At 50.6% G+C, this 14566-nt stretch overlaps 2 protein-coding genes across 2 annotated transcripts in view; both read right to left on the bottom strand.

Moving 5' to 3' along the window:
• Positions 1-5350, bottom strand: part of LOC132588584 (syntaxin-binding protein 4-like) — a 45994-nt gene extending 40644 nt beyond the window's left edge. Inside the window, exons 1-2 of the mRNA XM_060261016.1 lie at positions 5211-5350; positions 3007-3079 (exon numbers count right to left, since the gene is read on the bottom strand). The gene's annotated coding sequence lies outside the window, so the exon portion shown is untranslated. The remainder of the gene's footprint in view (positions 1-3006; positions 3080-5210) is intronic.
• A 1550-nt stretch (positions 5351-6900) lies between these two features.
• LOC132588585 (syntaxin-binding protein 4-like) overlaps positions 6901-14566 on the bottom strand; it is a 54391-nt gene continuing 46725 nt past the window's right edge. The window contains exons 6-9 of the mRNA XM_060261017.1: positions 13320-13405; positions 9707-9833; positions 7624-7765; positions 6901-7011 (exon numbers count right to left, since the gene is read on the bottom strand). Coding sequence (XP_060117000.1) covers positions 6901-7011; positions 7624-7765; positions 9707-9833; positions 13320-13405 — 466 coding nt within the window. The remainder of the gene's footprint in view (positions 7012-7623; positions 7766-9706; positions 9834-13319; positions 13406-14566) is intronic.

The raw sequence follows: 14566 nt of genomic DNA on the forward strand, positions 1-14566 counted from the left end.
GTGGGGAGGGGTGGAGCCTGTGGAGTGCAGGGGCTGGAAGGGGAAGGACTTCAGTGGGGCACAATGCCCTCGAGTCCACCTTCCAAAGCCGCCATTTTCTCCAGGGGAGCTGATCTCTGTTGCTCGGAGTTCAGTCGTAATCCCAGGGAAGCCTAAGGTGGAGTGGTCTGAGTGGTACCATTTCAGATTCGGGGGGGGGGGGGAGCCCAAACGAATGCCCTACCAACCAAAACTATTCTTATTGGGGCTAGACGAGAACGCTTCCCTTGAAGCGATAATATTTCCGCATGTAAGGAGTTTTCCGCCAAAACTGAAGCCTCTTTAGTCCCGTGAAATCTGCAAGGACCAAGGAACCTCCAGTCCCCGTGGATTGCAGAAACCAGACAGAGAGCTCTGAGCTTCCGTTCGACTCCCACGCTTGGCCGTGTTCGGGCAGAAGCCGCGCAGGCCTGATGGGCAGTCAGAGTGAAGCCAGCTTCCAGCGTCATCTCCCAGGTGAGAAGGTTCAGTCCCAGACGTTGCCCTCCTGAGAGTAATCCAGGTAAATCCTACAATCCATCTCTCGCTGCAGAGCACAACAGATTGGAGGCTGGCCGGAGGGACTCAGCGGGAGTCTGAGGTGGGACGGGCAACCACTGTGCTGGTGGTGGGGGGAGCTCAAGGGCAATGTGGCTCCTCTCCCATGCCTCATTAATCGGGATTAGCTCTGCAGGGGGAGAGGGGGTGGTTGGCCATTAACTCCGAGCATAGCTTCCCCCAGGTGGGCCGTAAATCTGGCCAGAACACAACAAGCCTCGCCTGGACTGGCTTGTTCTCAGAAGTCTGAACTGCTCTGAAGCACAGAATGGAAGCCGTGCAATCGAGACAAGAACAGATATGGCTGCGGGGACCGGAGCTGCCATCCTCCAGAGAGGGCCTGAAGGTCTCCCACTGTCGCAATGGGCAATAGAGGTCACTTCTGCCGGAGGAAATGCCTGCGTTGTATAGTGGACTCTAGGGCAGGGGTGTCAAACTCATTTGTTATGAGGGCCGGATCTGATATAAATGAGACCTTGTTGGGCCGGGCCATGTCGGGTTGGGCTAGGCCATGTGTGTACCTATTTAAGATTCGGTAGCAGAGATATAACTTTATATGGGACGCAGATACGCACAATTAATTTTTAAACAACTTAAAACTTGTTTAAAACGTTAGCACTTGTTGTATTAAAGGTGCTTTCTTCTTATCTCTCACATGGGATCCAGGGAACTGGGCAAAGGAAGCTCTGGCTCCTTCCTTCCTTCCTTCCTTCCTTCCTTCCTTCCTTCCTTCCTTCCTTCCTTCCTTCCTTCCTTCCTTCCTTCCTTCCTTCCTTCCTCCCTCCCTCCCTCCTTCTCAAAGCCCCCACTGCCCCCATCAGCCACCTTGGAGAAGGCATTTAAAGCTTCTTTCTTTCCACCTCTCCCTCCCCCATCGAACTTCCTTCCTTCCTTCCTTCCTTCCTTCCTTCCTTCCTTCCTTCCTTCCTTCCTTCCTTCTTCCTTCCTTCCTTCCTTCCTTCCTTCCTTCCTTCCTTCCTTCCCCAGAGGACCAGGAGGGTGAAGGAAGCTTGGCTCAGTAGCTCTGCTGTGCAATTGAGAGAGTCTGGAAAAACAAGCTCTGCCTTCCCCTCTTTCTCCCCAAGGGAGGGAGCCTCAGCCAATGGAGAAAATAGAGGCTTTGCTTTGTAGCTCCTGTGCGATTGAGCAAGCCTGGCAAAGCAAGCTGTGATGCAGAAGGAAGCAAGACAGAGGGAGAAGGAAGCAGATGGCAGGCAGTTGCTCGGGAGCCTGATAGGAGCCCTCTGGGGGCCTAATTCGGCCCCAGGTTGCATGTTTGACACCCCTGCTCTAAGGCATTGCACCACACTGCGGTCTTTCTCCCTTCCTCAAACCCCACCCTCCCAAGCTCCACCCCCCCCCTGCAAAATCTCCAGGTATTTCCCAACCATAGTTGGCAACCTTCACAGTAACTGGTGTGAATAATTTTCCTGGTTTTGCTAAGCCAATCAGTATGGCTCAGACCTTGTTAGGCCCTATCTAGAGGCTTTCCTACATTCTCATTTAATTCTCTTGTGTATTCAAGCTGCTTTGGATTTGTTTGTTTTTTTCTCTTCCTGCCATGTTTTGCTCCCTCTAGTGGCCTACTGGATATTACATTGGTGTACATTCTGCATGTATATATGCCGGACACAAAGTGATGTAATATCAAATTTGACCACTAGAGAGAGCAAAACATGTGCAGAAAAAGAAAAAAAATGAAGGAACAGGAATATATGAAGAAAATGAAATTGTGGAAAAGCTCAAAGACAGCATAAAACTTTTTGATGGATCGTAACTCACCAATGTCAAGTCTCCCTTCAAAGTTCATCCATTGGAGAATAATGACTTTTAGACCAGCAAACAGTGTGCCCTGTTTTTCATTTCATGACCTCTGCTGTTTATAATTTTTCCAGGGCTTTTTTTTGTAGCAGGAACTCCTTTGCATATTAGGCCACACCTCCCATGATGTAGCCAATCCTCCAAGAGCTTACAGGGCTCTTCTTACAGGACCCACTGTAAGCTCTTGGAGGATTGGCTGCCTCATGGGTGTGTGGCCTAAAATGCAAAGGAGTTCCTGCTACAAAAAAAGCCCTGATTTTTACCTTCGTAACCTGACGTATAAATGTCTGCTTAATGAGGATTCACATTTCACACATCAGACAACTTAGAATATCCAAAACTAAAAAAAAAACTTACTAGTTTAATTAAAAAAAATTCAAAGAAGAAAGAAGGAGAAGACTGTAGATTTACACCCCGCCCTTCTCTCTGAATCAGTCTCAGGGCGGCTTACAATCTCTTTTCCCTTCCTCCCCCACAACAGACATACCCCGTGAGGTGGGTGGGGCTGAGAGAGCTCAGACAAAAGCTGCCCTTTCAAGGACAACTTTGTGAGAGCTACGGCTGACCCAAGGCCATTCCAGCAGCTGCGAGCGAAGGGTGTGCTCTTACCAGAAATGGTGAGCTCCGGCGGGCAGATGTCTGGCGACGCAGAAGGCACAGGGAAGGGGCTGTCGTGTCTGCTCTGGAAAAAAGGAACATGAGGGAAGAAGCATTAGCAGCGAAAGGACTTGAAGGCGAAAGCAGAACAGGGAACTTCTTCTGGTGTCAATGCTAACGTGGAAATGGATTTTCCCGCTATCGCAATGCAGGATGGATTCAGCTTCGTGCACCCCAGCAAGCTGAAGGGTGGATCTCTGAATGAACCAGCCTACAATATGGCCCCTTTCACAACTGCCTTTTTAAATGTGGGTGTACGCCTCTATTCCCCTTACTCTGCTTGAAAGAAATGGTGATGTCAAAGACCTCTGCCTGAGAGCTGCTGCCAGTCTAGATAGACAATACTGACTTTGACGGACTGAGTCAGTAGAAGGCAGCGTCAGGTGTGTTTAGGGGAAGGGGCTCTGGCGCAGGGGAAGAGCATCTGCTTGGCATGCAGGAGGTCCCAGGTTCAAACCCCGTCAACTCCAGTTAAAACAGGGGTGTCCAGAATCGGTACTTTTAAATCTCTGGCCAGATAGTTTTTCCACTCCTCAACGCAAAGAGCTTATTGCTGACTTGCTACTGGCAGGTAAAATTTTAGTAGCTCAGAAGTGGAAAAAAACTAGTGTTCCTACTATGGATGAATGGTTTGCGAAAGTCAGGGAGCTTATAGTGCAAGATAAATTGTCCACACAGCTTTCAATCATGGAAACACCGAACTATAAGAATAACTTTATTGAAAAATGGTTTCCATATCTTGAATATGTGAACTCAATTGCCTCTGTAGAAGAAATATTGCCTCCAGAATTGTTGAACTTGATTGTTCTGTAATTGATTGATCTGTGCTTGTTCTTTTTTGTAAAACCAAACTTTGATATAACTTTTGTATAAGCTTTATTTAAGTTCTTGTTTGTAACATTTTTTTTTACAATAAAATTGAAATTAAAAAAACAAAACAAAACAAAACAGGGGTGTCCAAACTTGCTTAATGTAAGAGCCACATAGAATAAACATCAGATGTTTGAGAGCCACAAGACAGGAATGTCAGATCTTTGAGGGAAGGAAGGAAGGAAGGAAGGAAGGAAGGAAGGAAGGAAGGAAGGAAGGAAGGAAGGAAGGAAGGAAGGAAGGAAGGAAGGAAGGAAGGAAAACAGGATGGGGAGAGGAGAGAGATGGCAAGAAAGCAAGTTTAACTTTAACTGCATTCTCCAAGCTGCTGGCTGGCTTGACTTGGAGAAATGATTTAAAGAGAGCAGTGCCTTCTCTGAGCCGGCTGATGGGGCAGGGGGGGCTTCGAGAGCCACAGGTGGCTCCTGAGCGGCAGTTCGGCCACCCCTGAGTTAAAAGGACCAGGCAGTAAGTGACTTGGAAGGCCTCCACCTGAGGACCCTGGAGAGCGGCTGCCAGTCTGAGTAGACAGTCTTGAGCTGGATGGACCGAGGGTCTGATTCAGTAGAAGGCAGTTTCCTGGATTCGTATCTCCATGGCTCTGCTATGGAGAAGGTGAGGTCAAACAAGGCTTCCTTGCCAATTTGCCCAGGCGCCCAATCCAGAAAAATCACACCCAAGCAGGGGGGTTTTTTGTAGCAGGAATTCCTTTGTATATTAGGCCACACCCCCTGAGGCAGCCAATCCTCCTGGAGCTCACAGCAGGCTCTGCACTAAGAGCCCTGTAAGCTCTTGGAGGATTGGTTACATCAGGGGGTGTGGCCTAATATACAAAGGAGTTCCTGCTACAAAAAAAGGCCCTGCACTCAAGATTTCATAAGTGGGGATACCATTCGAAATGGAGATCTGTCGCGGCTCAGAGCTTGCAAGTTCACCTAGATGGCCAAACTGTGGCTCAGGAGCCACATGTGGCTCTTTCACACATACGGTGTGACTCTCAAAGTCTCACTGCCCTATCAGCCGGCTTGGAAAAGGCATTTGTCTCTTTAAATCAAGCCAAGCCAGCGGTGGCTTGGAGAATGCATTTAAAGTTAAAGTTGCTTTCTTTCCACCTCTCTCCCCATCTATTTTCCTTCTTTCCTCCCTCCCTCCTCCTTCCCTCTCTCTTGTGGCTCTCAAACATCTGACGTTCATGTCTTGGGGCTCTCAGACATCTGATGTTTATTCTATGTGGCTCTTACGTTAAGCGAGTCCTGGCCACCCCTGACCTAGAACAACAGCCTTACCTCAGGCGACCTCACATGGACTTTCAACCGGGAGGATCCAGGCCGTTCCCTACGGCCTTGGGGGGTGAGGAATGGATGCTGTTGTGTGCCGAGAGTCCGGGATGCAACCGTCCCCTTCCAGGAATAAAGGCCACTTCGTTGTTTCCTCATGTCTGAAAAGCAACAGAGCCACGTGCTTTAGATGCGTCTGGAGTGGGGAAAGCAGCCACCAAAGTGTCACATGTTGGCCACTGTACGCAGCACGGGACTGAAATGACCCCAGCTCCAGGGGGGTGCCACTGCAATGAGATGGAGGGGAAAGATGCAGGGCGATGGTGAATGATTCAGACAACCTGCTTATGTGAAGCTTGGGCTGAAGAAATGTTACCCTACTGGTGGACCTCCTGATGGCCCCTGAGTTTTGGCCATTGTGTGCCACAGACTGGATGGGCCATTGGTCCGATCCAACATGGCTTCTCTTCTGTTCTTATGTCTGGGGCAGGAATGCTCTGACTTCTTGGTTCTTGGGGGGCCACAGTGGGAGGGCTTCTGGCATTCTGGTCTTACTGATGGACCTCCCGATGACAGCTGGGTTTTGGCCACTGTGTGACAAAGAGTGTTGGACTGGATGGGCCATTAGCCTGATCCAACATGGCTTCTCTTATGTGACAAAGAGTGTTGGACTGGAGAGGCCATTAGCCTGATCCAACATGGCTTCTCTTATGTGACAAAGAGTGTTGGACTGGATGGGCCATTAGCCTGATCCAACATGGCTTCTCTTATGTTCTTATGTGACACAGAGTGTTGGACTGGAGGGGCCATTAGCCTGATCCAACATGGCTTCTCTTATGTTCTTATGTGACACAGAGTGTTGGACTGGAGGGGCCATTAGCCTGATCCAACATGGCTTCTCTTATGTTCTTATGTGACACAGAGTGTTGGACTGGATGGGCCGTTGGCCTGATCCAACATGGCTTCTCTTATGTTCTTATGTGACACAGAGTGTTGGACTGGATGGGCCATTAGCCTGATCCAACATGGCTTCTCTTATGTTCTTATGTGACACAGAGTGTTGGACTGGAGGGGCCATTAGCCTGATCCAACATGGCTTCTCTTATGTACTTATGTGACACAGAGTGTTGGACTGGATGGGCCATTAGCATGATCCAACATGGCTTCTCTTATGTTCTTATGTCTGAGGCAGTGATGCTCTGTCTTCTTGGTGCTTGGGGGGGCACAGTGGGAGGGCTTCTGGAGATCTGGCCCTGCTGGTGGACCTCCTGGTGGCAACTGGGTTTTGGCCACTGTATAACACAGACAGTTGGACTGGATGGGCCATTGGCCTCATCCAACATGGCTTCTCTTCTGTTCTGATATCTGGGGCAGTGATACTCTCTACCTTTCCTGGACCCCTGACCTTGGATGGAACAACTGGCCATGATACTCACTGGGACTTTTCTGAGTGAGCTGATTCTTTCTCCTGGGCTGGGCCAGCCCAGTGGGAGAAGGGTCTCTCCGAGCCCACCGGAGAGAGGGGGCACCTCATGGCACCGCTAGGCCAAGTGGTGTCCTAGACGGCTGCCTATTTGGCCTACTCCCACGTGCCAGCCCAGCAGAGCTGGCAACCTTATCCCGATTGAAGACCACCCACAGTGTTCCTTCTGCCTCCATACTGCTATCGCCTCCTGGGCTGATGAGAGAAAACCTCCGCTTACCGGAACTTTGTTTTCACCAGGATCCTTTTGGCCTCCTCGTGAGTGGCCCCCACCAGTGAGTCCTTGTTGATGGCGATCAGCTGGTCGCCGGGTCGGAGACGCCCATCCTGCAAGAGAGGCAGAGAAGATCAGTGTGGGCATCGAGGCAAATGAAAACCCACGGACCTTCGGGCATTTAACCTCCGCTCTATATTGCATGGGGGAGCCAAAGCACAGGGCTAAGGAAGAGAAGTGCAAAAGAGAAAGGCAAGGCAACAGCTGTGTGTGTGTATTCTGGGCTGCACACCATGAAAAGTGAAAGGAAGGAAGGGAGGGACTGGATTTATACCCTGCCCTTCACTTGGAGTTCCAGAGCAGCTTAAAGTCTCCTTTCCCTTCCCTTCCCCACAACAGACACCCTGTGAGGTAAGTGAAGCTGAGAGAGCGCTGACAGAAACTGTTCTCCAGAGAAACAGCTCTGCAGGAACTTGTGACTGACCCAAGATCACTCCAACAGTTGCATGTGGAGGAGTGGGAAATCAAACCTGGTTCTCCCAGATAAGAGTCCACTTAACCACTACACCAAAGAGGGAGGGAGGAAGGAAGGAAGGAAGGAAGGAAGGAAGGAAGGAAGGAAGGAAGGAAGGAAGGAAGGAAGGAAGGAAGGAAGGAAGGAAGGAAGGAAGGAAGGAAGGAAGGAAGGAAGGAAGGAAGGAAGGAAGGGACAATCTCCAGCTCACCCGACAGCAGTCGCCTTCTGGCTGCACTTCTTGGACGTAAACCATGGGCCCGTCTGGCCTGTTGGCTCCTCCACTGATAATCAGACCTAACCCAGAAGATTTGGCTATAGAGATGCTCTGAATCCCAGATTCGATCGAACAGCTGTAAGGAAAGTGGAAGGAGGCAGATGAGTGGCTGTCCAAGGACAGCAGCGGTCAATCAGGCCCAAGGTCCATCTCATCCGGCTCCTGCTATCCGAAAGAGGTTACCCAGATGCCTCTGGGAAACACAAACGCAAGGCATGAAGGCAGAACTCTTCTTTTTCTGTGCCAACACTGAAAGGTGCGTGGCCTCTGCAAATGAAGGCTCCACTGAGCCACAAAAAGTGGCAAAAACTCCGTCAGGCTTTGAACTGTCATTCCTCAAGAGAAGGAATTTAGCGCATCCTGTTCCACACCACCCTTAGAATTAACTCACAATAAGCTGGTTTCAGTACCCAGCTTGCTGGTGGGGGGGGGGGCGGTGGGGGGAAGTGTATAGGACTGGGGAAGGCAATGGCAAACCAGCCGATAAAAAGTCTGCCATGAAAACGTTGTGATGCAACGTCACTCCAGAGTCGGAAATGACTAGTGCTTGCACAGGGGACTACCTTTACCTTTACCTTTTTAAGCTGGTTTCAGACGTTTGGAAAGAGAATGTGGTGTGGCCCAACATGGACAGCATCACTTTAGACTGTCCATGAAAGATTGCATGCTTCAATGCTCCCTGCATATTAGGAAGGAAACTAGGCTAAACCCCTTCTCATTGATGCCTTAGTTTCCCATGTGCAATCTCTCTCTCTCTCTCTCTTTTGCACGTAACAAATATAGTATTATTAATGCACATAATAAATACAGAATTAGGGCATTGTCTTCCCTTTCCCCAGGGCTTTTTTGTAGCGGAAACTCCTTTGCATAGTAGGCCACATATCCTGATGTAGCCAATCCTCCTGGAGCTTACAGCAGGCCCTGTATGAAGAGCCCTAGAAGCTCTTGGAGCTACATCAGGGTATGTGGCCTAATATGGAAAGAAGGTTCCTGCTACAAAAAAAGCCCCGTCTATCCCCCCTCTTAAACTGTGCTAATTGTTTTGCGTACTGCATGTGTTCTCCTTTTATTATTATTACTGACTCTCCGGATCTGATTTTGTATTTAAATGAGTGCACCATGTGCAGAATATATGTGACGGGGCGGGCCGCTTATACTCCTGTGTGTCCCACTCCATCTGCGAGAGTCAATATAATCAAAGATTTCAGGTTTTCACGGCTGGCAACATCATTAGGGTTTGTAGAATCTTTCGGGCTCAAGTGCCGTGTTCTACTGGAGAAAGTTTTCCGTCCAGACGTTTCGTTCTCGGCTGCGGAGAACATCCTCAGTGGCGTTGCAGCCGGAGCAGGCGCTCTGACCTTCTTGGCTGCTGTGCATTGCTGCTTGCTGCTTGCTGCATTGGCTTGCTGCTCAATGCACAGCAGCCAAGGTCAGAGCGCCTGCTCCGGCTGCAACGCCACTGAGGATGTTCTCCGCAGCCGAGAACGAAACGTCTGGAAGGAAAACTTTCTCCAGTAGAACACGGCACTTGAGCCCGAAAGATTCTACAAACCCTAATAGTCAATATAATGTTTGGCGGAGAGATTTCACAAGAGAACCCATCGTTCTTTTTGTCCCTGGGATGTTCTACACAGCAGGAGGAGGGGAACAGGGACACAACGGTAGATGATGACAATGACATTGGATGACACTGGATTTATATCCCACCCTCCACTCTGAATCTCAGAGTCTCAGAGTGACTCACAATCTCCTTTATCTTCCTCCCCCACGACAGACACCCTGTGAGGTGGGTGGGGCTGAGAGAGCTCTCACAGAAGCTGCCCTTTCAAGGACAACCTCTGTGAGAGCTCTGGCTGACCCAAGGCCATTCCAGCAGCTGCAAGTGGAGGAGGGGGGAATCAAACCTGGTTCTCCCAGATAAGAGCCCGCGCACTTCACCACTACACCAAACTGGCTCTTGCCAAGCAACTCGGTGGAACAGAATTACAAAGCCGGCTCTGAGTAACGCGTTACGTACTGTGAGGCGGGGTGCAGGGAGTGTCCTGAATTTCCAATCAGTGGACCGTGGGAGTTTGCCGGGCTCAGCAGCAAAGGACTCTGGGAGCGAGAGGACGACCCCGAGGAAGTGCTTTCCAAATACCTGCCTGGGAGAGAAAGCCAGGGGTCTGCAGATGGATAAGAGATGGCACTGATTTGCAGTGGATTATTTCATTTATTGGGTTAGTTTATTCATACCACCACCACCCCTTTGACCCCAACGGGAGCTACATCATTCTCCTCTTCTCCATTTTACCATCACAACCACCCTGCAAGAAGAAGAAGATGATATTGGATTTATATCCCGCCCTCCACTCTAAAGAGTCTCAGAGCGGCTCACAATCTCCTTTACCTTCCTCCCCCACAACAGACACCCTGTGAGGTAGATGAAGATATTGGATTTATATCCTGCCCTCCACTCTGAAGAGTCTCAGAGCGGCTCACAATCTCCTTTACCTTCCTCCCCCACAACAGACACCCTGTGAGGTAGATGAAGATATTGGATTTATATCCCGCCCTCCACTCTGAAGAGTCTCATAGCAGCTCACAATCTCCTTTCCCTTCCTCCCCCACAACAGACACCCTGTGAGGTAGATGAAGATATTGGATTTATATCCCACCCCCCACTCCGAAGAGTCTCAGAGCGGCTCACAATCTTCTTTCCCTTCCTCCCCCACAACAGACACCCTGTGAGGTAGATGAAGATATTGGATTTATATCCTGCCCTCCACTCCGAAGAGTCTCAGAGCGGCTCACAATCTCCTTTCCCTTCCTCCCCCACAACAGACACCCTGTGAGGTAGATGAAGATATTGGATTTAAATCCCGCCCTCCACTCCGAAGAGTCTCAGAGCGGCTCACAATCTCCTTTACCTTCCTCCCCCACAACAGACACCCTGTGAGGTGGGTGGGGCTGGAGAGGGCTCTCACAGCAGCTGCCCTTTCAAGGACAACTCTGCGAGAGCTATGGCTGACCCAAGGCCATGCCAGCAGGTGCAAGTGGAGGAGTGGGGAATCAAACCCGGTTCTCCCAGATAAGAGTCCGCACACTTAACCACTACACCAAACTGGCAAGGTCAGTGAGGCTGAGTGTGAGCAGCTGGCCCAAGACTGCCCAACACGCTTCCATGGCACAAGGGTGGATTTGAACTCGGGTCTCCCTGACACGAATCCAACACTCATAATCCTGACTCCACCAAGCCCAATGTTGTCTAAGTCTGGTCACTGTTCTCTACCAGAGATAGTGAGGGCTACTGATTTAGTGCCCAATTACACCTTCAGGGTTTTTAAAAACAAAATCATTTGGGTTTCCCAGTTTGAACGTGGGTTCCCTGCAGCAACACAACAGCTTTGTAGGAACGCTTTTGCATATTAGGCCACACCACCTTGATGTAACCAATCCTCCTGGAGCTTCCAGTAGGCCCTGTACTAAGAGCCCTGTAAGCTCTTGGAGGATTGGCTACATCAGGGAGGTGTGGCCTAGGGGTGGAATTCTAGCAGGAGCTCCTTTGCATATTACACCACACACCCCTGATGTAGCCAATCCTCCTGGAGCTTATAGTAGGCCCTGTATGAAGAGCCCTGCAAGCTCTTGGGGGGATTGGCTACATCAGGGGGAGTGGTTTAATATGCAAAGAAAGCCCTTGCTGCAGGGAATGGCTTTTTAAAAATACAGGAGTCCAAATATGCTTGAAACATTGACCTAGGGAGGAATAAAAAACTCCTTCCCCCTGCCCAAGCTGTTTTCCCAAATGGAACTAGCACTGGAGGGAGGTCTATAAAACAGCATCTTATCCATATATAAGGCAGCCTCATATAGGACAGGATTTCCCAAACTTTTTCCATCTGTGGCCCGGTTTTATCCCCGTGGTCCAGGCGGAGGTCACTCAGGGAGCAATACAGAGACTGTGAGTCGGCCAGGAGCTTTCTCCATCCCTCTCTGATGTTTCCAAACATCAGAGAAGGGCGGAGGAGCGTGCCTGGTTGGCACACAGTGTCAGTATCGCTCCCTGAGTGTACTACAGGCGGAGGATGCTCAGGGAGCGATACAGAGACTGCAAGTTGGCCAGAAGCTTTCTCCGTCCCTCTCTGATGTTTCCAGACATCAGAGAAGGGTGGAGGAGTGTGCCTGACTGGTGCGCAGTCTCAGTATCGCTCCCTGAGCATACTACAGGCGGAGGATGCTCAGGGAGCGATACAGAGATTGCAAGTTGGCCAGAAGCTTTCTCTGTCCCTCTCCGATGTTTCCAAACATCAGAGAAGGGCGGAGGAGCGTGCCTGGTTGGCACACAGTGTCAGTATCGCTCCCTGAGTGTACTACAGGCGGAGGATGCTCAGGGAGCGATACAGAGACTGCAAGTTGGCCAGAAGCTTTCTCTGTCCCTCTCTGATGTTTCCAAACATCAGAGAAGGGTGGAGGAGTGTGCCTGACTGGTGCGCAGTCTCAGTATCGCTCCCTGAGCATACTACAGGCGGAGGATGCTCAGGGAGCGATACAGAGATTGCAAGTTGGCCAGAAGCTTTCTCTGTCCCTCTCTGATGTTTCCAAACATCAGAGAAGGGCGGAGGAGCGTGCCTGGTTGGCACACAGTGTCAGTATCGCTCCCTGAGTGTACTACAGGCGGAGGATGCTCAGGGAGCGATACAGAGACTGCAAGTTGGCCAGAAGCTTTCTCTGTCCCTCTCTGATGTTTCCAAACATCAGAGAAGGGTGGAGGAGTGTGCCTGACTGGTGCGCAGTCTCAGTATCACTCCCTGAGCGTACTCCAGGCAGAGGACGCTCAGGGAGTGATACAGAGACTGTGTGCTGGCCAGGAGCTTTCCCTGCCCTCTCTGATTTTTCTGAACAACAAAGAGGGATGGGGAGGGCTTCTGGCCAGCACACAGTCTCTGTAGCGCTCTCTGAGCGTCCTCCACATGAAGGATGCTCAGAGAGTGCTACAGTCATTGTCGGCGTGGGGGGGCAGGGGCTGGAGCACGGCACTGCATTGTGGCACCAAAGATGAATAGATAGGGGAGCGGGGTAGGGGCAGTCAGGCCACCCCTGGTGACCCAGCATTGAGGCTTGCGTGGCCTGGTTCCGAGTCATGACCCTGCAAATGGGAAACGCTGATATAGGACATAGGGCAGCCTCATCCATTCCTGCGACATCAATCCACGTGCCTGCTTGAACGAAACGTGACCAAGAGACGCGAGAAGGCAATTCAGACGGGTAAGCGTCATGTATATTTCAGGTAATGGGTGTGTCGTTTAGGGTTGGGGTACGAATGAAAGGGAGGGGCCAGGGATCAGTAGAAAAGCATCCGCTTGGCAGGCAGAATGTCCCAGGTTCAATCCCTGGCATCTCCAGTTGAAAAGGACCAGGCAGGAAAGACCTCAGCCGGAGACCTTGGAGAGCCACTGCCGGTCTGAGTAGACCAGACAGAGTGTGAGGGACCAGTGGTCCAATTCAGTGCAAGGGAGTTTTGTATGATCATCAAGGATTTAGATATCAGATGAACCTTCACCAGGGAAGTTCTCCCCTTCTAGTCATTGCAGATATCACCCTCCCCCTGAATTCCATTGTCCCGCCCCTCAGGAGTTACAGATGCTCACCCCCGCCATAGAGAACGGGCGAACTCCGAGCTGAACCCGTGTTGCTGTGAGAGCCGAATTTGTCCAGTAGCTCAGAAAACTCTCTCCTAAAAGGCAAAAAGAAAACGCCGTCAAATCCAGCTGCAAGCCATCGTCCTCCCCAGCCAATAATTTCTTATTATTTGTTCATTTACTTCACTTACACCTCACCTTTGACCCACAGGGGGACCCAAAATGGCTCCCCTTGTTTTTGTCCCTTCCATTTTATCTTCACAACAACCCTGTGAGGTAGGTTCAACCAAGTAAGATTCGAATCTGGGTCTCCCAGGTCTGGGTTTGATTCCACACTCTTCCAGATGAAGCCATCTGGGTGACCTCGGGTCAGTCACAGCTCTTTCGGAGCTCTCTCAACCCCCAAAAGAAGACTAGCTTGCCACCTAGTGGTGCATCAAGCTAAAAGAGCTAAAACTTCTGGCTGCCAATCTTAGCACCTCCTGGCTTTACTACACACAATACCATACAATAATGATCAATTATTTAGGGCAGAAGTCCTCATCCTTTTTGAGCCACAAAACGGCTATTGCGGGAGGCAAAACCAGCCACAGACTGGCAGCCACAGGTTACCTTCGGCCACACAGCGAAGATCTTGATGCTGTAGGGGCAGCTGGTGCCGAAACAACATTTTCAAAAAATTGCACAGTCCGTCAATTCTCCAATGGCCAATCGGAAGCCTTGCTGCGCAGAAGCCGCTCCTGACCATGCTCCCTCTCTAAAAACATTTGGCGGGCACCAGAGAAGGCGACAGAATGTGCCATGGTGCTCATGGGCACCGTGCTGGGGACCCCTGATTAAGAGACCCGGGTTCAAATGATGACGCGTTGGACCAGTCACTCCCTCACAGTAGCCTATCTCAAAGGGTTGCCTTTCGTTTACGCCACTGAGCTCCTGGGAGGAATAGAAAATACACTAGACTGGTGTGGGGGGGTTGTAGAAAAAACCCAGCAGGAATTCATTTGCATATCAGGCCACACCCCCTGACATCACCATTTTGCAGAAAAAGTCCAGTGGGAACATTTGTAAGTCAGGCCACACCCCCTGATGCCACACACCCCGTGTTCTGCACCCTCTGCGTTCCGGTGCGTTCCTGCTCAAAAAAAGGCCCTGCCTAGACCACTCAGCCAGCCTCTCAGCCGTATGTTTCGGATGGGCCAAATCCTTCCTAGCGCTCGACAGCTGATCTGGGCGCTGAACCTACCGCCGGCCCATCT

This window comes from Heteronotia binoei, chromosome 20, assembly GCF_032191835.1.
Source record: "Heteronotia binoei isolate CCM8104 ecotype False Entrance Well chromosome 20, APGP_CSIRO_Hbin_v1, whole genome shotgun sequence".
NCBI lineage: Eukaryota > Metazoa > Chordata > Lepidosauria > Squamata > Gekkonidae > Heteronotia > Heteronotia binoei.